The following is a 25,131-nucleotide window of genomic DNA, read 5'->3' on the forward strand; positions in this document are numbered from 1 at the left end:
TGTTTAGATGGGATGATTCTTCCTACTCACGGCCAGTTTGATTTTTGTGACGGTGCAATGCATTATGAAAACATTAAGGTGCATGCTCACTCCTCCTGCCTCCCAATGCTTTGTAGATTTCATTGTAATTCCTAATCAGCCATCTTCATTTCAACACTGCTGTTATACAAAATGTTCGGTTTCATACAGAACAATATGGTTTCTTTGACATTTCTCCGTCCCAATTAAAGAATGAAAACATGCTTTGTGTGGATGTGGTCATTCTTTAAGCAGTTCATGTGTTTCTTCATCGTTTTTTTTTTATTACAAAATGTCTGTACAACAAAACAAAAATACACAAAATAACCGTTTCTCTCAATGACAAAGTGAAATCCAAAAATCTGTTCACTAATCCCCTTTTTAAAACAACTTAAAAAACGTTGGATAATAATATGGGGGAATTAAATGTCTTTAACATGTCAATTTCATTTGCAAACACCCCCTGCAGGATGACGTCGGATACAGGAACACACCAGAGAACATGGAGCGTGAAAATGAACGGGGATAACTGAACAGCAGTCAGGATTTGGGGGGGGGGGGGGGGTTTATCCTCCGTCAGATTCTCTTTGGCTTCAAGCCAGCTCTGTCATCCAGCGCATTCTGTAGAAAGGAGTCAAAAGTCTCCGGACACAGCAGGGGATTGCATGAAAAGTCATGGAGGTGGTCTGGAAATAAGTCAGTCCTACATTTCCCTTGCCTAGCAGTGATTTGAAAGTGAGCCATGGAAAAGAGGCACTATGGTGCAGAAAGAAGGCTCTCAGTCTGATAACTCATCCGTAATGATTGCTGAGGTACACACTGAGATTGCAGTCAGTGAGGGTCTTACAGTTCTAGGTAAAGGACTATATTAACATTTCAAAGCACCTGAAGTTTTTCTAAACAAGAGATCCTTTTCGTACAAAAATATTCATACTGTTGTGATAACATTGAGTGCTTCCATCCGAGGAAATTATAACGCGTTGATAAAGTGGAATTTCCAAGTGTATACAGTGTCTTGTTAAACAAGAGATTTGTGTCTAATGCCCTGACTCCAGTCAGTAATGCCATCCCATAATTAAAGTTCTGCAGTCAATGGAGGCGAATCAGAGCGACAGGTGTACAATGGATCGCTTTTAAAATAACATTAATGTGGTGAAAATCTGTTGGCACTCAGGTTTGTTGCTCATAAAAGGATCAAATCAACTGTGGGATTTCAAAATAAGTGAAACAACTCAGAAATGTATTCAAACTTCTGTGTGATGACAATAAAGATGGTATTATGTAAAAAACGTGATAAATGAAATTTCCATCCGATTGTCGTTAACAGTTTCCACACTAGTGCCAGATCAGAGCTTTTTATAAAACCTCTCATGCAACATCAATGACTCTGCCATCAGCAGTGAAATCAGAGCATGTTTACAGTAAATCATAAACATCTTGTTTACATGTTGCGACCCAGCTACCTGATCCAATCAATGTCACATCATGTAGAACAACACCCAGCGTTCCTTCTCCATCTTGTATTGAAAACGCCCAACAGCATGACAGTATTTCAACATATGATGGTATATTCAATTATTTTACATATACATGTAAATAATTAATCTTTTAGCAAATCATTTTCATGTGCATACAAAACCACTGCGTAAAAAAAACAACTACATGCCGTTGCACAAACTAAACCAGGCTAAAAATACAAGTTATCAAAAAAAAGAAAACTATGTACATTTCTAAACGTCTCTTTTTTTAAGTCAATAAGCGTCTCCCTGCCCATTTACAAACCCCAGATATGCGCACACACACACACACACACACACACACACACACAAACACACACACGCTTGTGCACGAGTTGCTCACACTGGAACATTCAGACAAACAAATGTCTCTTTGGCTGGTGTGAAACTGTGGCACCTCGCAGTGTGTGTGTACAGGTCATTACACTTTTTCAAAAAAACACGCACACAAAAAAAATAACACCATCTAACGGCATAGAAAATAGTTTTCCGATGATGGATGACGTGATATATTTCCTATGAATTTGCGAATATATATATATTTATATACCAAAACATACTGTATACTGTGTCAGGGTCAGCCACACATATGCCCTTGATTGTGTGTATAGATGTAAAGTCACATTCAGAAGTGTAATGTGAAGCTCTGTAGGAAGGCATCAATAAATAGAGTTGACGTAAGTCTGTGTGTCCCCTGGAGGGGGGGGGAGGGGGGGAGTGGGGGTAGGCGGGGGGAGCATGTTACACAGCTCCACCCGTCTGTCAGTCCTTTGAGTTCTGTACTGCGTCCAAGTTGACCACCTGGAGCTCCGTCAGGTTACTGCTGCTGCCGCTCGACTGTTGACCAATCACCATCTGGAACACAACACAGCCAGTCAGGAGGCGGTATCACACGGGCCAATCACGTGTCATCACACAACACCAACCGCAAAAAGATCTCCTGACACTACATGCTGCGTGGTGGAATTCTTTAATCGTTTTTAGTGCTACTTTAAAAGGACTGGATTTTTTTTATTTAAATAGGTTTTTCAAAAATATGAGTCATGCATTAGTTCAGAAATAATTATACTATTAAACGTGTAATAAAAATACTATTGTGTCCTATTGTCGTTAACTGCTGAAATCTGACGCTCCAAACGCAAATCACATTTAGACTTTCCCTACGGTGTAAACTGGAATCCAGCTTCAATATGAATATACAGACAAATAAAGAGATAACATGTGTCTGAAACGTAGCAGCAATAAAGCTCAAAACATGGAGAAGGGGGGGGGGGGGGGGGGAAGCCAACCAGACACTGACGTTGTGTTGCATTTCTTATATAGGCTCTTTATTTTCTAACAAATGTTGGTAAGACCTAACTTGCCAAAAAAGATATACTCTAAAGAGAGGAAATTATTTAATTTGTGTTCTTTAATACATTTTATTTGAAAAAGTCTTAGCATATAATCCAAATACCTATATATTTCGTAACAATTTACAGAAGGAATCTACATTAAAATCCATGCACGGCTACAGTGGTGTTTGGTTAAGTTTATTGCACGTGTATGTTGTTGAAACCCAAAAGGTAAAACTAGCTGCCAGCTGATAATTCACATTCTTCCAATCAGGCGGCAGGTGAGGACCCCCTCTGGGTGCCAGTGCTCTGTTAGGATGCATTAGTGCGACACGTGGCATGCTGGTTGCAGAGGGAATATGAGAGTTTCACTTGTAAAATGCAGATCTTGCCGTACTGGGTGTAGCTGCACCGCTGAGACAGGGATCTGCACCGTGCCTGGGGGTGCTGTGAGGAACACCTGCGGGACACCTGGGGGGGGGGGGGGGGGGGGGGGACGACACACGTCCGTCAGTCAACACAGCATGTTTCATTTAAATAATGTCAGCTGTTATTATTGGAGTCTCACCTGAGTCCTGGCCCTGTCCGTGGACCTGCATGGCCGAGGTGCCGTGCGAGAAGGCGTTGAGCACAGCGAGACTCCCGTCGGACAGCGTGGGCGCCGAGGCGTACATCACTGTGTGCGGGCTGGGGTACATCATGTGACCCGCAACAGATGTTGGCATAGACGAGGTGACGATGGTTGCTGGGAGACTAACCGTCGCTGGAAGGAGAGAAGGTGAGGGAGGGGGAAGGGAGGAAATGTCACACTGAGGGCAGCAGGTGTGTGTTCACATGTTGGCCAGCAGATGGCGCTTTATAGCCACTAAGCTCAACTGATGCCTCCAGTATGCAGTGTGTAAAGGCACATTAATAACACAACAGGAGCAGATTGAGTAAAAACGAATTGGTAGAAGAAGGAAAACAATTTTGGGAAAGGTTTTCCTGTGTAAAATTCCACTAATGTTGTCAGGCATAAGGTGGGATAGCAACACAAAGGCGGACGATGTTTGACTCGAAGAAACAGATATATTATTTAGGCCAAACTAAAATTCCGATGGAGCGTGTGTTCCCAAGTTATACAATAAAATGATACAGTATGTGTTCTATAGATTGAATTTGACACTCAATATTTTTATAAGTGCAACTGTAAATGCTAATTAAGTTTAGAAAAGCTTTTTGGATACAACATTTTCTGGTAGACTCTTTACATCATGTGGAGCACCAATGTGCGTCTTTTTAGATGGAGCTGCTTCTCTAAGAAAACCTCCAAATTATTTTTTCAGAGGTGGGGCTTTGACCTACCGGTGGAGTTTGAGGAGGTGTGGGAGATGTCGAGGCTGCCGTCGCTGTTGGAGGTGGTGTTGTGGTGTACCTGGATGGCTTGGAGCTGCTGGGGGAGGCCTGCTCCTGATCAAACACACACACACACACACAGAACACACAGCCTCTACAGTAAGTCATCGACATCCCACACAGGGAATAATAGCAGTAGTTGCAGGGGGGGTGGCATATGGCAGTGAAAGCATTGTGCAGTACTATTATCTGAAGAAGTAGACGTGCGAGTAGCATTAGCACTCCTATCATTAGATGCATTAGCCATAGCAGAAGGAGGTAGCATTAGCAGCTCTAGCATCCCTTAGCGATGCTTTGACAGTGACTGTGTGGTCAGCAGTGTGCAGAGAGGGTCACCTGAGAGGGAGACACCAGCAGGGAAGCGGAAGACAGCCTGCTGTCCCTGCTGGTGCTGGGAGGCCTGCCCATGCTGCCCCTGCAGGGCCAGGGAGTGCTGCTGCAGCTGGCTCAGAGGAATGGTGGGGGTGCCGGGGGGGAGAGGAGTGCCTGCTGTAGGGGGGCACACACAGTGAGGGATGAGACTTTGATTACAAAATAATGGTGGGGTTTAAAAAAGAAAGTGCTTGATAGAGCTGTAGCGCAGTCTAGCTAGGGATGCTATGTCACTGTCACATATATATATATATATATATATATATATATATATATATATATATACACATATACATATACATATACATATACATATATATATATTAGAGCATATATATATATATATATATATATATATACATATACATATATATATATTAGATCATATATATATATATATATATATATATGCTCTAATCAGATGTTTAATATTTATATATATATATATATATATAAATATTAAACATATATATATATATATATATATATATATAAATATTAAACATATATAAATAAATATTAAACATATATATATATATATGCTCTAATCAGATGTTTAATATTTATATATATATATATATGCTCTAATCAGATGTGTAATATATATATATATATATATATATATATATATATATATATATATATATATATATATATATATACTCTAATCAGATGTTTAATATTTATTTACAGCTGCATTGATTAGTGGATTGATGCAAAATATTGATAATATTGTTATTAGAGTAATCTTTTATGCTAAAATGGCAGCAAATGCTGTTTTCAGACTCTCGAATGTGGAGATTTTTTACAATTTTCTGTTAAATATCGTATTCCACTGAATATCATCGGAGTTTAGACTAACAAAACAAGACATCTCCTTGGTATTTGACTAACTACGATGGGCATTATTCACCATTTTCGGACCAAACGATTTTTAATTACATCTAGAAATATCTACAGATGAATCGCTAATGAGATTTTTCCCTTCTATTTCATATTTCATTATTTATCCATCTTAAAAGTTGCAGATCATGGGGGAGAAGACATGACAACATTTTTATTTTCAAGCAGCACTGTTCAGGTTAAACGGGGATAAAAAAAGGCAGGGTACATTTAAAAACAGTACATCTTCAATAATACACACATGGCTGATAAATGACACAAACTATATGACTGTATTCAGTGGTGATTTTGGGCTGACAATGAATGTTTATTATTTGTTTCAATTCTCTTGTTTCAAAGTGTTTTCCTGAACAAATGGCAGATATTCCCCCACAGTTACACCCTCACATTTGGTCACATGCTCCATAAACAATTGCTGCAGTCGGGCGGGCCGGCCCTTTCAAGATGTCAGCAGAGGAGGTTCAGTGTGGGAGGGGGTGTTGTTCCACCTGGCACTGCTGCTATGTGCCAGACAGGTGGTGAAGAGGAGAGAAGGAGAAAGGGAGCGCAAAGGAGGGATAGGGCGGAAAAAGTGTGAGGGTGGGATAGAAGGTTGTAGGATGGAGAGAGAAAAAGCGGGAGAAAAGGGACAAAGACGGTGTGTGGCTGTCCTTCAGCTGTCAGTCAGACTCGCACACAGGAGCCATTAGTGGGCATCATGTGTGTGAGCTGTCACCTGACACACTGCAGCAACTAGTCAGTGACATTACTGCACTTCAGTACTGCCTTCACAATGCATTACACACTCTGGTCTCCATGATAACACACAGGGTAGAAAAATTGCACCAGTCAGCATTTAAGTGTCAACTAGTGTTTTTAAATTGCTCATGTCATGGACAGTCCCAAAAAGGTGCTCAGTTCCCTATAAGGAGGAGATCATATCTTATGAAATGATGATGAAATCAAAGATATTTCTTGTCTTCACGGGGAATTGTGAGCAATCTGAATCGTCAATGTGGCGCCCCATTACTTCCCTGGCACATCCCCCATGAAAAGGAGGTGTAATGAATAAATGTGGGGGTAAAGACCCTATAGGGATCCCAAATGAGACGCTGCCACCTTAAAGTCCTCATTGTGTCGGTAAAAATCCCTTTTGTTTCAGGGTGCCTCTGTAAGTGCTCTTTAATGAAGGGTCATGTCTAGTTCAGGACCGCTCCGTCACAAAGTACGCCTCAATTATAATTTCAACGCGAGCCACCGATCCTCCATTGAATATTCATGACTAATTATTGGCCGCGGTCGTCATCCCTCAGTGCTGAGGTCTGTTGTGTCCCTCTCACCTAATTATTCCTGTCCCAGAGTGACAATCAAAGGCAGGCGGCTCGCCAGCACACGGGGCTTTTCCTGGTTACTGAAGGCTTTGTAGAACCTGAGGCCGCTGAGTGCTGATGAAGGCTATGAAGGGCTGTGTGATGCAAACCGCTCCGAGAGAGGAGCGACGGGCCGAGGTCACGGCACGGCGCCATTCAAATTCTAATCAGCTAATAAGCTACACAATGCAGGGACATTAACAAAACATGAAGGCCTGCGGAAGACTCAAATCTAGAGGTGGAGGTTAGGATAAAGAAAGAAAATAATGTAACATTGTAACAAAGGTCTGGATGCTGAGATGCTACATACCGGGCATGAAGGTGAAGCCGCCGGGCAGCTGCATGACCCCCGAGCTGGTGGTCTTCAGGACGGTGCCGTTGGCGTTGATGTTGCTGTTGGCCGAGACGGGCGCCAGGTAGTTGGTGATGGGGAACGAGGGCCCGCTGCTCACCTGCATGGTGGTGGAGGTGGTGGGCACCGTGCACTGGGCGCTGCCCGGCAGGCTGGCCACCGTGAACGTGGGCTTCAGTGTGTCCTGGGGAGAGAGGACATGAAGTGTGAGTAGGAGGACGGGGGGGGGCGGGGAGAGAATTTGATGAAATTTCAATCAGTACTAGTTATGTCAAGAAATAATAAGAGTGAGATGAGAGGTACGCTAGCAATGAAGTGTGTTCTACGATAAACTTGAGGGACTCGCGAGAGACAGATTTAAAATGGTGAAAATGGGAAATGAGTATGGGTCAGGCTCCAAACACACTGGTTCCTACAATTCCCACAATTCATCTCTATAGTGTTTTTGTCCTGACTGGTTAATCCCAGCATATCTCAATAACATAAGACAAGATAATAGACAAGATAATAGCACATCAATCCCAAGAGAAATGATTTTGCAGCAGTAAAAGTAAGTGAGAAAGAGTGTAAATATATAATGATTTTTAAACCCGCCACATTTCTGTATTTCTTTTCTTTATTATGCGTTCCTTTTATTTGATGTTCTTGAAAGATATCGTTAGAAAGAAAAATCAAGCGCCGTCTCTTGAAGTGGTTTTTGCCGGTAATGGCCTTTCAAGGTTTAAATGTATTTATGAGTCTGAATGAAGGACAAACAAAGCAGAAAGAAAGATTTTCTAGTACTTGCTCTACTCTAGCTACAGCCCATTTGTCATGGGGACGCGTCTCACATGAGAACACCTAAAACAACACCATTAATGAGGCTTTTCCTATTTAGGAAGGGGGGGGGGGGGGGGGGGGGTTAATGCTTGCTATGTGTCAGGGATCAATGGCTGTGTGACAGAAACCAGAGAGTTTGAATGGACGGAGGGCAAATAACAAACAAGACAGTAGAGTATGGAAACGGGCTGGGACCCCTGTAATTGCATCCATGTGCATCCATGTGGAGAATACAGAGCAGAGCTGGGAGGAACTACATGTGAGGTTTAATAAGAGCAAAAACTTGCATTTAAGTTGGAGAATAATCGTGTCTGTTGTTCTCCCTGAATGTAGGAATTCCTGTGTAGGATGGTGACTCAACCGTACTGGGACTTCTATCAAAAAATACTACTCTGCCTTACAACACGCCTAAGAGAGAAAATGATATATGGGGAACATGACTGTGTACACATACAGAGTCACCCATTCATCATCTATACACCAATCAAACTCGAATCAAGATAAAAGGGGCCCCCTTGTGCTTGTTTTCAGGTTTCATAATTGTATTTTGTGCCTCTCTACTGTGAACATGAGTGAAACCATTTATAAGCCCAACCACATAGACGACACACTACAGGAAAGAGAAAACCAAAACAAGCAAAATAGGGCCCCTTTAACAACAATGTCATTTCTGCACTCACATCTTGTTGAGTTACTATGACAACTAACTGACCATGTAACATGACATCTCAGTAAAATGTGTAAATATCGGGTAGATTTGCTCACACTCCTAAGATCAAGGTGAGCTGCAGCATGGCACAATACAGTAACGTATACATCAGGGTAGGGTGAGGCAGTGAGTGGGCGGCGTGAGAGAGCAGAGTAGGCGTAAGGCAGGGACTAGAAAGTACATAAACCCATCGTGCCTGTTTCTACGCACTTAAACGCTTCTCACTTGATACTAATGATCTGTAAAAGCAAACACATTAGAACACATGTGTGTGATTAACAATAGATCCTGAGACACAGCGATGGATATTACCTGTTGGTTCATAAGTGGAATGATCACAAGTACAAACACTAGGGATGTCCCGATCCGATCACGTGATCGGGGATCGGAGCCGATCACGTGATTTTCACGTGATCGGGGATCGGGAGAAAAAAATCGGGGATCGGATTTTTTTTTTTTTTTTTTTTTTTTTTTTTTATAAAATATTTTTATACATTTTATTTAATGTTACAAAACAAAAATGACCATGTTCACGTCTTAAAGTCATCCTGAGGCCTTAGTTTTGGGTTAAAATTACACAACATCATGTATGTGTTGCTTCTTTTGGGCTTGTTTTCATAGACCTGGTTGCTTATTTCTCTCAAATCTGGCAACAGTGGGCGCAGTGTCTAATAGTAGCAGTAAGCTAACAAGAGGCTACGTTCAGCTGGTGACTCGGGAGTCGGGACAGAGAAAATGTCAGGAGTTTGGAAGTATTATAAAATTGAAAGCGAAGGCAGTGTAACAGCCAGATGCAATGTTTGCAAGGCGGAGGTTCCGCGTGGTGGAAAGAACAGAGCTACGTTCAACATGACCAATCTAATACAAACACCACCAACAACAACACGACGAGTACACAGCGGCCACTCAGGTAACGGCACTGAAACAACCGACACTTTCAGAGACTTTTAAAAGGAAAGAGAAACTACCCCAGAACAGTGAAAAGGCCAAAAAAATAACAGCCAAGATAGCTGAATTCATCGCGTTGGATGACCAGCCGTTATCTGTTACCTTTTTTTTCCTCTTAATGCATTGCATAAAGATCGGATCGGGAAAAATCGGTATCGGCAGATTGTCAAAATCAAATGATCGGAATCGGATCGGGAGCAAAAAAAGGTGATCGGGACATCCCTACATACAATACTTTTCAAAGGCTTCTCCACGTTTGGCTTTAAGTACTTCTGACTGAAATTGAACGACACAACCAGTATCCTTTGCCACCCCAAGTATCCCATAATGCCTGTTGAACTCTTCAATCCCAGTCAGGCCCGGGATTTTTATTATACGTCATCTTCTTCTCACCTCCATACTGCGTACCATCTTTGAGCTTTATGTATTGAAGTGAAACGTTAAAGCTAACACTATAGTCTAGGAACAGTTCAATAGCACTCTTTCATGTCCGAATCGAGGATCTGCCGATACCAATCAGATATCGTCGTGTTTTTTCTTCTTTCTGCCTAGACCTCAGATCCTCTGAAGGTTATTTATCCTTTGAAGGATCCAGCCTCAGAACTGGGACAAAGATAGTGTGTCATAGCTCTCCACACAGTTCAGCTGTGTAACACTGTGAGTGAACTAGGGTTATTATATAGAAACACAGCCATGTGTCACAACAGAAAGGCATGCAATGGGGTGTGCTCAATATAAGTCCTATTCATTGTCCATAACAGAGAGGTTAGCAACTATTGGTTTTTATACGTGACTGATTACATGGGGGAGAGGTGGATGATCCAGCATGGACTCCACTGATAAGACAAGCCACGTGCTACCATGCAAACATGTCTACTGTAAGGATTCACCCTCTGTTCAGTCACATCAGTCTGCTGACACTTTAATATCAAAGAAAGTCTGCTAGTATGGCTCAATGCAATGACTAAATACAAGTGTTCTTTTTATTATTTGATAAGGTAAGAAACCTATAGGGTTAACACACGATCAAGAGGGTTAACTCAGAGTTGTCCGGCCCTCAAAACGTACACATGGCAGAGCAGGTGTTGTCCTTTACAGTGAATGAACACCACCACAGTGTGAGCAGTGAGTGCTTTGGTCCGCGGCTCACTCCCCGGCCCTGCTGAGGGGCTCTGACAGTCCAAGGTCCTTTACCTCTTTAGTTAAACAGCAACTGGAAAGTCACAGGGGTAGGGCCGCACAGAGGACTCACAGTTGTTCTGCCCTTTCAACCAAGAAGAAAAAAACTGACTTAAAATCACCCAACAACGATCTGTTGCCCATTCACCAAACAACTATCAGACCTGTCCTTCACCACAGAGTGATATCTGACAGGCAGAGCGCGACACAGCTGTCACCACGGCTCCATTCTCACAGGACACCGTAGAACACTGAACAACATGGTAAAGCCAACGGCAAATAAGTCACTAAATATGGCGCAATGGTAAAGGCAGAGGTAAAAAAAAGTCTTTAAGATTAACGCTGAACAATAGGTGGATAATATGGGATATAATAAAATAGTTAAATATTGCGATAAGGATATTACAAGAGAAACAGATAAAGGGTGCTCAGTTCTGCTTTTCTGTTGATGTCATCAGACTGCTATAGTAAATAAATTGCTTTTTGAGTTAACATTATTTTATTAAACTTCACAGAAAAAGGCACCAATGATAGCAACAATTCAAAATGTCGTTTGCTACTGACAAACAAACAAACTCATAAAATCTTTAAAACAAAATCCTCATCAGTCTTTCACAATGTGCCAAGATGACATTGCAATGATGGTTCAAAAATGTATTTTGAGCAGCTTTTTTAAGATGCCAACAGAAAAAGCAATAGCAGTCACAAAGCAGTACACATATGGATCCAACAGTGACTGGAAATGCACAACGACAAAGCCTTTTGCCTGGATCATAACGGCAGTGTGTTAGCAAGTAGCCCTTCTTAGCTTCAGCAGCAGTAGTATACTGTTGGTCTGTGTGCGGCAGGCGAAGCAGAGGCAGACCTGTGTGAGGTTCGGGGACAGGGGACAGGGTAGGGAGCACAAACAGCTGAGGGTACAGACAGCTGGCAGGAAACCCAGCACCTCTGAGGGGGAATTAACCCTTTCAGAGCCAGCAGAGGCAGCAGGGAGCCACGTGAAGAGACAGCCGCCATCTGACGCTGAGCTCCTCTCACCATCACCGACTGAATTCCTGTAGCCGACTGCAATGCTTCACTTTGTGATATCATGAAAAAGAAAAAACTCACTAAAAAAGGAAAAGGTCACTGTGATCCAGCTCTTTTTGTGTTACACGTGTCTGCTCATGCTTTCCTATGTCGAGGAAATATTTTGGAGGCGTACGCTGATTTATCATCCAGGTTTTAACCTGAGTGGTAATCTAGAGGTCTAGTCGAACTGCCACTATCTCCGTGACCTACATAGCGAGCTTCCACTGACCTACTGTTTTGTTTGACCACCTCCGTATGCCTCCTGATCAACTGTCTATAAACAGCTCTGGCTTTAAGTCCAGAGTCGAGGCACTGCATAATAAACAGGCCACGTGGTGTCATGCATTCCTTCAGGGAAGAAATACAGCCAAAGTCTCAGCACTGTCACTTCCTCCTCACGACCATCTTCAGTTCAACCTCAAACTGATACATCAGAATATGTTCCTGAAATGTTACATGATACTCGAAGTCTTAAAAGTGTGTACAATAGATTAGAGCAGAAATATGTTGTTGATTTATTGATTATCCTTACATTTGCAATCATTTTGATCATTGATGTTATTTTATTACACAGAGGTGCCAAAGCACACTGGTTCTAGCTTCGTTATTGTGAGGAATGCTGCTTTTCTTTGACTTATGTTATATGAATTATATGTTGTGAGGTTTTGGACTAGGAATCATTAGCATGTTGAAGAGGTCACCCTGGTTTCTGGGAAGTTGCGATGGGTATTTGTAACTTTTTTTGGACAATTTGCCTGATGATTAAGCAATGCATTGAAAAGGTAATTCAGGAGAAATGATTCATAGAGAATATAATTGTGAGTTTCAGCCCTAATATATATCTTTATTATTCATTCTACTACTAAGATACTCTGAACTATGACCTTAAAGCTTTGACTGAGCTTGATGAAATAGTGAAGAGATTTTTTATCAAAACAAAGCTGGTTTAAATGTCTTGAAGGTTCAGATTTTACAACTTTAAAATCAACCTCAGACTGTTGTCCCTGCTTTGGAAAAAAATCCCAAATCCAACCAGGGGCACAAACGCTACGTTGTATAATGAGATACGAGAACGCAACAAATGAAGACACAATTTATAGTGGTGTGAATGGAGGGCTGAGTCTGGTGGAATACGTAATGAGTCCTCAGGACTGCACCGCCACAGAGGAACCCTCCACGACTATCCTTTACACAAAAGAGGGACATCATTCTACTCCACAGCAATGTTAAGATCTCAAGTATTGCCCTCCCTCCTGAACATATGAAAAATCCTAATAACAAAAAGGGAGGACACAATTTACTAAACTGAAATCACAAGATACATTTTGAGTAAGTCAAATAGCTTTGGAGGTACATGAGCACACGTTTTTCAATACGCTGGTCTCCAAATTGTGTCCGTTTGTAATGGTTCTATATATGGTAAAAGAATAAAACGCCTCCATTGCCCTCCTCACATTCACAGACCTCGTATGCAAGACCCCGTTTAAAAGTATCAGGAAATGAGAGAGTAATTAAAAAGAGCAGGACACAAATGATTCCCTATTCACGAGGGATTAATCCTCCCAAATTGAAGGTGACAACTGGCAGCCTCGTCCAGAGCTGCTTGGAGAGCCCATTGTGCAGTTTACTGGTGGCTGGCCCTCGTCTAATCTCCCATTTGCTGGCTCCCATCTCTCAGTCTGTCACCCTGCCAGCAACATGGAATTTGCAGCTCCATTTGGGACTGCTAAAAAAGGCAAGGCAGCCCAAGTGGAGGAGGTGCAGCCAATGGCGGCTGACCTGTCCAGTTGCTTGCTGTAAAATAAGGGGGTGGAAGAGGAGGAGGGGAGGGGTGACATAACGTTGCTTTCCTTCCCTCCAGCACAGCTCCACATGCTGCTCCCCCAGCGACACACAGCCTGTTTAGCAGCAGCTTGTGATAAGAGCGCATATCTGAGGAAATTAGCTTTCCCTTATCTCGGGGATTCTCTCCTGTCACCTACTTCAAGCCCCGGCCCTGCCCTTACAACAGCAGGAGGACAGAAGAACTTTTCAAGTGCAGTTTAACACTGGACTAATTATCAAATCCCCCTTCATTTCTCTATGGGAACCAATTCCAATGATGCGTGCAGTATGCTGAATTAAGAGGCTGTCGGATGTGTCGCAGAATGTCCAAAAAGCTGTTGGACGGGGCATTTTGCTTTGCAACATCCCAAAGACGATGTGATCTTTGCTAATGAGCAGGGCAAGAAATAGAGCAGGATTACAGCAGCAGCAATAGCACTGACAGCCAGAGCAGGGAAGAGAAGAGAGGGATGGAGAGAAGGAGAGGGAGGGAAGAGGAGGGGAAAACCAGAGGAGACTGATACTGAGAAATCTATCCAAAGCTGGATCCTCTGAGCAAACATGAGTTGTGGGATTTGCCATCCCCTTCCAAAAATAACCCAAAAAGCAATAAAACCTCTGTACTGTAGTCACGTCTCATATTGAGAAGCAGTCACAGAAACCATACAAATCCCAAGATTGGTTTGAGGATGCTACTCTTCTTTTAGGTAATTGTATTGTCTATGGTGTAACCACTTCTTTTCATTCACTTCTAAATCAGACCTTACATTTCCCAGAATGCATTAGGCAGCCCTTAGAGAGCAGTCTTGAACTGCTGTTGGTTGTATGTGCTTAATGCGAGCTGTGAGAGCAATAGCAATAGAAAAGCCGGGGTGTTTTCAGTCATGCACCCTAAACGTAATGTTTTATTATCTTAACACTGCAGTCAGGTCGATAAAGAAGCTTTCAATGGAAAAATGCACAGTACATGCCGAATGAGGTTTCTAGGAAAGAAGCCCGTGCTCTTCATTCTGACATCTGTCATATTGCAAGTTTTCACTACTAAACTCTGGGGCAATGACTCCAAGAATCACACACGAGATATGCATTACACCAATCTGCATGATGTTATGATAATAATGTGAAACTTTGACAATCACACAAAGCTATAAACTATGAAGACAACAGCTGTAGGGTGATACAAAGAATGATTCTCAAACTGCACGACCCATTACACACCCTCAAATGTATTAGGAACTCATTTTGGTGAATATTACAGGATTTATTTGATAGAATTTGCCAAGCAGCCACCATTTTCCCCACACTGAAGTTCAGAAATTAACTATTGATCCTATGTTAAACTCTGCTATATATAATTGCTTTTGTCTTGAGGTGACCCATACATTATGTTACATTTTGAACATTGGGGATGGCCATGTTGGGCTTCTATTTTGTTTGTCTATCACCAAAACTAAAAGCCATTCAGTCACTGTTGGCTAATGACTCAGTGTCACAGCAATTACTTGAACAAAATATTGAATTATTGATCACTATGTGCTGGCAAGTGTCACACTGTAATGCAGATACCCCGTGTTTAAGTCAGGTATCACAGTAAGAATTATTGGGGGGGGAAACAAATCTAACTCCAATACCAGTGTTTGGGCCATTAAAAATTAGCATTTAAAAAATATTCACAACAATTTTACAACACCAATTGCTGTTGGAATTTTAAAGTCTTATCTCAGGATTTTTCCCTTAATCTAGCAGTAATCATTGAGTAATATAAAAGTGTGCGTGGGGTGATTTTATGAGCATTACTTGCAGCACTAAATCTCTTATCTTTTAAGCCTCAGTCTTTTGCTCCTCCAGAATGTCCTCCACACTACTACCCCCCCCCCCCCCCCCAACCAGCCATTGCAGACTCTGTTCTGTTTAGACTAGCGTGGTCTGTATGTATGACATTCTGCTCCCTTGATAAATAGCGTCCAGACGCTGCAGAGGTGCACGCAGCGACCACAAATCAGACCGACTGCACAGAAAACATGGCCTCCTTATCCACCTGCTGCCTTATCGTGGTGCTGATCCTGACATCATGGATCGCAATGACAACATTTCTTAGAGAGTCCTAGTGTGAACAGATTTCCCAGGGCCGATCACACACTCATAACTGTGGGGGTCAGAGGTCAAAGCGCCACTGACAGACGTCACATGAAGCAGAACATAAAATATCGCTCAAATGTTTCCATTCCACTCGCTCATATCGACATCCTTACCTCCCCTCCATATCACTAAATGAGTAGGGGGGGGGGGGGGGGGGGAATTACAGGACTCCAAAGACAGCTGCAGCTTATAAGGAATGTGAGGGGCCTCAGCCAAGAGAGCAGGCAGGGAAACCATACCATATATGGCAACAGAGGCAGAAACTAATTTTTATCAATGAGCAAAGTGGGCATGAGAGTGGTCAAACATGCAACGGTTGACCTCCCATCTGTGACGGTGTATGGTACGCGTTAATTAGCGCCTTGTGAAAACACCACGCAGGCAATCAGGCCGAGACGCGTGTGTCTTCAAAGGGGCCGTACTTAAGCCGTGGAAACAGCGGAGGGAATCTCAAAGGTGTGTGGACAGTCAAGTGTGTCCGAGGATGATTTATCGCTTGGCTTCAAAAACTCAAAAGAGGTTTAAGAACGCTTGCAGTAATGCAGCAGGACGCAGGGACGTGACCTGCAGCTCTTCATGAGGGATGAGGAGAGGTCACACAGAATATCTGAGGACAAGATTTCAGAGTAGAAGTTCATCTTGTGTCTTTCAGTGTGAAGTTTGAAAACTGCACAAAAAGTGTAATTTCCCAATGATTTCAAAATCAGTTACAATCCCCAGCATTTCATCCATGAACACAAGACAGCTCCATCCCAGAAGCAAAGATAAACACCTACAGTCCTCTGTATAGCAGGCTGCGTGTTTATCACCCTAACACAACCCAGACCTGCAGTGATTTATCTTCGGCACTTTTACGAGGCTTTCCTGGATGAGAGGTCACAAAGGTAACGTGTAGTGAGTTGGATAATACTCTCCATCTTATCTGGCTCTCCCTTCCCTTTACGGCCCTTTGAAGGACTACCAAGACTTTTTGCTTTAATTAAAAAAGGACTGTGTGCTAGAGCCATACAGCCAGCCCAAAACAGAGGCCTCACGTGTAACAGGCAAACGTTCAGAAGTGTGTTTACAATAGGACTAGGGCTGCACGATATATCGTGTCGTGGCGATAATTGCAATATGCGCATGCGCGATATTCACATCACAGGACGTGCGATTTAAAAAAAAATGTAATAATTTTTTTTTTTTTAGGACTTGCGATATTAAGTAGGCAAATTAAAAGGAACAAAAGGAAAACTTGCGCGGCTCTCATGTCAGGGGTACTTGAGTGAGTGACATGCAGGCTCTGCATGCACAGCAAACCACAATCAAATCTCAAAGCAAACGGACCCGGTGATTAAAGGTAAAAACACTGAATAAAGTAGTTTCATGTGTTTCTCCAGTTCGGCGCTGCTAACCGAGCTAGCTCAGCTTGTTGCTCTGATAACTTAAGACCCAGACGTCCGTGACTAAAATCCTTCATCCGGTTAAATATAGTTAAGAAAATACCAATTGTATAGCATTAAAGTTCAAGAAAGGATGGTTTGCAGAAAATAAACGGTCTTTTCTTCAATTCCTGTATGTTTTCATATCGCAATATATATCGCAGGGGGGAAAAAAATCGCAATGTCAGTTTTTTCCAATATCGTGCAGCCCTAAATAGGACAAAGATTATTTTCCATTGCTGGGTTTGATTGATTTGCTCACCTCGTGTGCTTGTCTAGCCTTTTCTGGAGAGATTTCCCACTATATCCATTAAGGTGGTTTATCGTTTTAAAAAATAATCTATTTTGTCATGTCCCCATTTAAAAGCAGCCAGTGAGTCACAGACACTTTAACGTGAGTACTATTTCTGTGGGGACAGGTACAGAAATATGTGAATTTATTTATTTCACAGCTGCAGCCTTACTAAAAAGACATGTGTTCTTAATTTTTTGTCCTGACCACTTGAGGATCGGTCTATAACGGCAGACCTTTCCACTTGTGATTCTAACCTTTGTGTCGCCCATGCTCTCCGACTCAGACACCTGATAGGTGAGATCCGTCTCCTCGAAGCCCGTTGCGCTCATGCGCTGGTCCGTGGAGGGGTCGGAGCGTGGCGGCGAGTCCGGTGAGTTGAGGCACGTTTGGATCAGAGCTTTGCCCGTTTCACTCGTGATCATGGGTTGGAGTTTGCGCGTTGCAAAAGTGTAGACGTGACCCGTTTCACTGGCCACGAGCAGCAGTACCTGGGTTCCCGTCAAGGTGGAGAGTTCATACGCCTGGGAAAGAGAAAGAAGAAGATTAAAGTATGTGACAGAGAGCAAAGGCCAAATGTCAAGCTAGAAAGAAAGATATGGTTCACTTAATTGGGGCTTGGGTTACCTTCATCAGTAATCCCTACTGGAAAGGGAATAAAAGAGATTGAAAAGGTGAACCTCTGGAGACAGAAACCCTGGCCAAGAAAACACAAGAATCTAAAAATATGGCTGTAGTGAACTTTGACGTATAGCACAAATGAAGCTAAAATAACATGAGATAAGGCTCTCAGAATAGAGAGTGTGATGTAGCTGAGAGACTGATTGCAGCTGGGGATTGGCTTGTAGAGGGTCGGGGGGGTTGTAGTTAGCCAGTCTTGAAGGAGGACTCAAGGAATCATTCTTAACACCCAGAGGTAGCCGACTGTGAAACGTGAAGCAAACAGCAGTCAAATGTCTCAGTGTAAAGGAAAGGCCCATCGAGATTCAACACCATGCTGCACTGGGAGTGAACTCACGAGAAAGCCTTTTTATCTAAATGAGTAATAATGTATGTGGAGGATGCCTCTGGTGCTGAGAAGGCACAGTGCCATTAGCGTCACCTTGGTGAGCGCTGTACAGTCGCAGCCGGCTGATAGATGTGCCATTGGTGGAGGAGACAGCATCACATTCAAATTAATCGCATTTTTATTGGGCTGTTATAATACCATGCATTCACTCCATCATACTCAAACACTGTGTTCATTGTTGGCCCTATCAGGCCAATTAGTAGGCATGATAAAGCTGATAAATTGTCTTTTGTGTGTTATAATATGATGACAGATCACACAGAAAGGCTAATGATGACTGGCTCAAAGCTTGCTCCCACTGAGTATTTTAAAACTGTATTAAAGGAGGGGTTTTAATGTGCATGAATTGGAGAAAAGCGTTAAAAAGAATCTCCACCCCACTGCCTGTTAATGCCAAGCTACAGGAGCAGGTAATGAACTACGCAGCTCCCTCTAGTCACCCTTCTCTCTTCCATGTTCCCTGATGAGCTCTGCAGCTACAGGGGGGGTCTCTCTCCAACAACAGAGTCTGGTGTTTGGCCAACTTCCAGGGCAGGAAGGGGCTAATTTGTCACCTTAACCGTGCGAGGTAGCGGCACAAGCTAGACCCACACAAATGCTTTAATAACTTTCCTTGCTCTGCTGATTTTCTCATAAATATTCAGGAGTTCCAATTAGTCTGGCTGTAATTGGTACCTCCGTCTCCCAACCTAGACGCACACCCTGCCTGCCTGCCTATATATATATATATATATATATATATATATATATATATATATATATATATATATATATATATATATATATATATATATATATATATATATATATCAAATGAAGAACTTAGAAAGGCAAATATGTATGTGTAGTTGTGCATTTCAAAAACAGGCTTTTGACTAAAGAGTGACTTTACTGATTCTAGTTAAACCCCCCTCAACAACCTCTGCTGATGTAACCATGCAAAGTCAAAAGTTGTGGCTTTCCAAAGAAGCCGACAGGACCGCTGGGCTGACCTTAAACAATGAGGTGACTAGTGTGTTGCCAGCAAATGAACAAACAACCATTTAGATAATCTTCTGATTGTCATAAAATAATCCTGGCTTGTTCCAGCTTTGTTTCAGTTTCATATTGCTTTGGATACATAACTTTGGATTTTAGGTGCCTTCATGTTTTAATTGAATTTGGAACCTTGGACAAATAATGAGAACATTCATTATGGAGGAATCCTGCATTTTGTGAATTATCATTGAGTCTTTATATGATAAAAAGAAAGTGTGCGAAAGACAGTTTCTGGAGTCCAATGTAGTGTCTTCCAGTTGCTTATAGTCTGATCAACTTTTCAAAACCCTCAAAGTATTTCATAGGAGTAATAATATGACACAAAACAAAACAAAACAAGCAGAACATCTTTACATCAAGTTGGAGCCAGTGGATGTTTCACCAACAATACATTGCTTTTGCTGATACATTACTCAATAGACATTATACAAAAGGAAAAAAGCCCAAGTGTAAATGATAACATAATTCAGGGCCTTAATATTTGCCTTGCTTTGTGTTCTGGAGGCAACCAATTGGAATGAAATCACAACTTAAGTTACTTTAGTGCTTCTCTGGTTATGACGAGACAAAATGTGTGCAATAAAAACAGACTTTTGAGGATAGTTACAGAAAGAGCAAACATGAAAACGTGCCTTTTACTGGACCAATATTGGAACCAAAGAAAAGCAATCACAAATACTGACACAATTTGTATTGTGCCAACATTTACATACATGCAATCTGAAGCATAAATAAGAGAACAAACAGGCATTCACTCGCACCATGCTTTAAAATGAAACAAGGCTCATCCTAGAAACCAGTTTGAGACCAGTCCACAATGAATCTTCCCACTCCACCCACCTCTCATTTTTACTGTGATGGTTGACACAGTGTGGGCAACATTTCCAAAAATCTCTATCCACACAGCGTGTCAAATAGTGTTCATGTTTCCAAGAGCCTACATAAAGACACCTCAGTTTCCACGACAACAGTCTGGGAAACATAAAAAAGACAAGGAATACAGCACAGTACATGCGCCTCAAAGTAACAAATGAACAGTCTTGCACTAACCAGAGAGCATTGTGTTTGTTTAAGGTCAATGAAAAGTGGCTACAGCCAAACAACTGCTGTGCTCCAGGTCAACAGCTGACCTCGTCTCCAGATAATCTACTCTGATGCCACATTGCAATATTTATCATGGCAGCATTTGTGTCTGAGGAGTGGATTTGCAATACAATTTTGCTTTGGTACATGTAGACTGTATTGGAAGCAATAATGACTAACATGGAGTTCTGACAACAGCTTGTGTGCAAAACCAACTAACAAAACAGAAACCAAGACAAGTCATCACCGGATGATGCTTGTGTCAAAATGCACAGGGCCATGATGCATGCACAGACAGTCCCTGGCTCCTCTCTTCTGTCCCAGTGCTCTTTCACCGTCCTCTGATCCTGTTTCCCTGGGGTTTAGTCAGCTGTTGGCACCTACAGGCCCGCTGCTGTTCTCCAACACATGGCTGCAGCCTGTAAGCAGAGCCCTGCTTCACACTGACAGAGGAACAGCCTGTGTGCACTGAGGCTGCTGATGGGAAGCACTTCCAACAGCTATAGGCCTGTGAGTGTGTGTGCAAGTGATAGTTAATCTGGGAATCTGTGTGTGTGTGAGTGTGTGTGTCCATGGCATAAATAGAATTGTAATTTGCCTAAGTCTATTTAAAGGCTGTCATGCATGTTCCTACTACCTCACATCCAGTGAGCCACTTTGTTTCACAATTGCTTTTGTCTTTTAGAATACATAACTTGGTATAATATCTAGCTTACTACTGCACATGTAATGTAGGCCCACTACAGGTGCAAAGGGCCTACTGTCCCACGGATGTTTTAATAATAAGGTGTAACCTCACCCTTATGGCTGATTCCACGAATGCAATGTATCCAGGTGAAACAACACTCAAGTGTCACTCATAATAAAATGTTGTGTAGTTGGATGAGAGCCCAAAGCAACCACCGGACTCACCTTTTTCATTATACCGGTCTTCCTCTTGCTGAAGGTGGTGTAACGTCTTAACTTGTTGTCAATAAATTCCATCTTTATCTTCACTCGCCCACGTGTTTTCTTCCCCGGCTTCGCCCCTGCGACCCCGCCGGGCACCATTCCGTAACCCCCGGGAGGCATGCCCACGTCCTGCCCCGACACTGCAGCCTCCATCTCTCCTCTCTCCCGCTTCACCCCTCTCCTGTTGTCCCCGAGTGAACCCACTGGGTCATCATCGTCTCCGGAGTCCGAGTCATTATCCGAGCCGCTGCACAGAGGAGCGACATCTCTCTCCTCGAACCTGGCTCCGTGAGGCATACCTCCCTGGTTTAGCCCCACCATGTTGCCCTGCACGGAGGGCTGCAAGGTGGTCACCCCGGTCCCGTTCCCGGGTCTCACACCTCTCGAACCCCCTGGCCCATTAGCCCCTAGCATCCCGACGGCGTCTCTCTCCCCCTGTCTCCCGATACTCTCGACCCCTGCTAAAGCTTGCCCTGCTCTAACCAAAACGGGACGAATCCCGCTTCCGACAACCCCCGAACCGTGTCCCGTGTTTCCCCTGCCTGTAGCTGAGCCGTTTCCAGATGGTGCCGATCCAACCCGGCTCGGTAACATTATATTCACTGAACCGAGTCTCTAAAACACCAGCCAACAGAGCTGGGGCTAGTTGTCTCGTAAATGGCCGATAAAACGCATACACGCCTGGGCCACAAAATGTAAACAAACCACACCAGTTTGTGGGTTTGGAGACTCCAGGAAATAACCGAGACAAACTTTGAAAAGTGATGCTGCCCCCAAGACCCTTCAACCCCGGCTCAGTTTGGTTCACCCTCCTCCTCTATTTCCAAAACTCGGAGCACTTTCTCAAAAAGGAAAACGCGAAGTGCGCCATTGATGTCGATCCGCCATGTCACGTAGTCCACACTGTGAACTAAAAATGGCGCTAGTGTCGGCCTGAATGCGTTCAAATGCTTATCTTTACACCATCTACACCGCTATATCTATTTATTTGTGGTTCAGCGACGCATAAAAACGCGTATTTTTTTAACAGCGTTTACGACGGCGGAGTAATATTACAATCCGGGAACTACTTTCCTCCTTATAAAGAGATACAATGTTCCCTTATTTGGTCTTGTCTCTCCTTATTTGGTGAGTCACAGCGTCGCCTATTGATTGGCTGAGGCTTATCTGAGGCGCGCTGCCATTGGTCAATAAGGCGCGCTCATTGGAATACATACCAAAATGGTTGCGCGACCGACAACGTCACCGTGGACAGACAGAGGCACCAAAATAACAAAACATTTAACTTTGTATTCCCTGCAGATTGTACATTTATACTAAACAACATGTTTTCCCAGGGTTTTTACGCCAAAATATAATTGTATTTATCTGTTTTGGCCTAAAGACTTGAAATGATCCTGTCAAAGGGATTGTTTTATGAGTTTATAAAAGTAGAGTAGTGGTCTATTGCTAAAGCTGTTGGTGGAGTTTTTATAAAATGTACTTAAGATCTAATTATTTTAGCGATAACATGTTTAGGTTCATATTTTATCCTTGTTTGTGCAATTTTACATTATCTTTTTTATGAAAATATGGTACAACCATACACTATCTATAAACACAGATAACTTTGAAGACTGGGCCTGCATCACAATAATTTTCTCAAGAATTGCAAATGCACTTCATCATGCTGGCCAGCTAAATAAGGTCTATGACAACCTGTAATTACTTTAAAACAAGAAAATATGCAAAAGCATGCAAGTTGTATTCAACAAGTTGTAGTTCCACATACCTATTGTAACTTGCATAGTTTTCACAACATGCCTATTACACCTATGACATTTTGGTATGTCACAGCAGGAAAAGCACAAGTGTAAAAATGATATATTCTATGTCTGTATTACATTTAGCTGCTTTGACATCAGGGTCCTGGTATTGTGTATGCACAATCACTGTCACTCTCAGAACACTTGAATAGAACAGAGCCATTGTTAGTGTAAACACCTGTGCTTTTCCTACTTCGATTAGTCATACAACCTGTAGCAGGACAAGCACAGTTGTAACTAATAAGGCCCTGCTCTATTAAATTGTACCAGTACACCATAACAGTTAGTTAGCACATACACAACACCAGAACCCTGAAGCAGCCACATTTAATTCAGCCATTTTATTATTTACACATGCTTTTCCACTTGTGACACTTCTGGGTTTAAGTCCCATCACTGTAAACTCTACCAAATCTGAAATAATGCAGTAAGCCCCACCCATGTGGTGCTCAAGGCAGGTTCAAACAATTAAAAGTTATTAAGGTATTTGAAAATGGTTTTCTCAACCAACATTTATTGGCAAGATGCTAGGGGATTTTTATTCCATAGTGTTGGATATAAATAAGAGAGCTATGAAAGCTTGTTGAGGTGCAAATCCTGTTATCACAACATCACTTTATTACTAGGAGTTTAAGTTTTATGAATCTCATTAAGATTTATCCTTAGTTTGTCAGATAAGTAAGCGAAATCTAACAGAAACTGGATGACAAAAAAACATCAAACCACTAATAACTCTAAATGCATTATGATTTATCTTTGAGGATATACAACAAATCTTGCCTCTGGGTACCAAATATAATTTAAATTCAATAATGCCATATCCATCAAGGCAAGTAAAAACATTGTCAGTAATTTAAGACAACAAGTTATCCTCTTTTGCATCTATAAAAGGCCATGTGAACATATTCAACTATAAACATAATTATAAGGGAACAAATATTTGGCAAGCTTTTAGGATCAGATTTTAAAATACCTACTGAAGATGTAGACCTCCCTCTAGTGGCGAAAGAAAGAACTGTTGGACTCAGCAGTCAAATTGAAAAACTGTGTAGGTGCTTTTACAGCAACATATGCTTGATTTGACTTAATACATCCCAATGTATGGCATTTACTGTTAAGTATTCCGACCACTTTGTTAAAAGCGTACCATAACTAAGAGATCTTGTACCTAGAGGCTTATTTACACACGCTAAATATCACCTTGCAGAGACTTGTTTTGTGGTGGAATACCACTTGAGTGAACATTTCATCACCTTCATTATTTTTTACACATTCGTTTGTGTAGAAATACAGCTGCAAGCCTGATCTGTCTTAAAGACTCAACAGGTTTACAAGTGGCAATGTTTTTGAATGAAAGAAGCAAACATTATGGTTAACACTAACGCTTCCCATAATCCTTATCAGTTATTGTTAGACGAGTGAATGTGCTTCAGCAGCTGAATACCTACTTAAATGTTTCTGTATGCATTCAAATGAAAGTGATTTAAAATGGTCCCTGCATGCAATTGCATTACCACAGAAATATGGACGAGAATGCATTTAA

At 42.2% G+C, this 25,131-nt stretch overlaps 1 protein-coding gene across 6 annotated transcripts; it reads right to left on the reverse strand.

Annotated features, from left to right (window-relative positions):
• Positions 1-279: 279 nt before the first annotated feature.
• Positions 280-22,832, reverse strand: srfb (serum response factor b). Of its 6 annotated transcripts, none has more exons than XM_034152094.1 (8): positions 21,745-22,832; positions 17,933-18,166; positions 7,199-7,424; positions 4,601-4,753; positions 4,214-4,318; positions 3,438-3,632; positions 3,267-3,340; positions 280-2,390 (listed from the first exon to the last, which is right to left on the reverse strand). In XM_034152094.1, the coding sequence occupies exons 1-8, from the start codon at positions 22,375-22,377 to the stop codon at positions 2,298-2,300; spliced, it is 1,713 nt and encodes a 570-aa protein (XP_034007985.1). In that variant the 5' UTR covers positions 22,378-22,832; the 3' UTR covers positions 280-2,297. The 6 variants fall into 6 exon arrangements, with proteins under 6 accessions (XP_034007985.1, XP_034007981.1, XP_034007984.1 ...); XM_034152090.1 differs by having other exon boundaries at positions 17,900-18,166; XM_034152093.1 differs by having other exon boundaries at positions 3,242-3,340; positions 17,900-18,166.
• Between the last annotated feature and the right edge of the window lie 2,299 nt (positions 22,833-25,131).

The sequence above is a fragment of the Trematomus bernacchii genome, unplaced genomic scaffold, assembly GCF_902827165.1.
Source record: "Trematomus bernacchii unplaced genomic scaffold, fTreBer1.1, whole genome shotgun sequence".
In the NCBI taxonomy this organism is placed as follows: domain Eukaryota; kingdom Metazoa; phylum Chordata; class Actinopteri; order Perciformes; family Nototheniidae; genus Trematomus; species Trematomus bernacchii.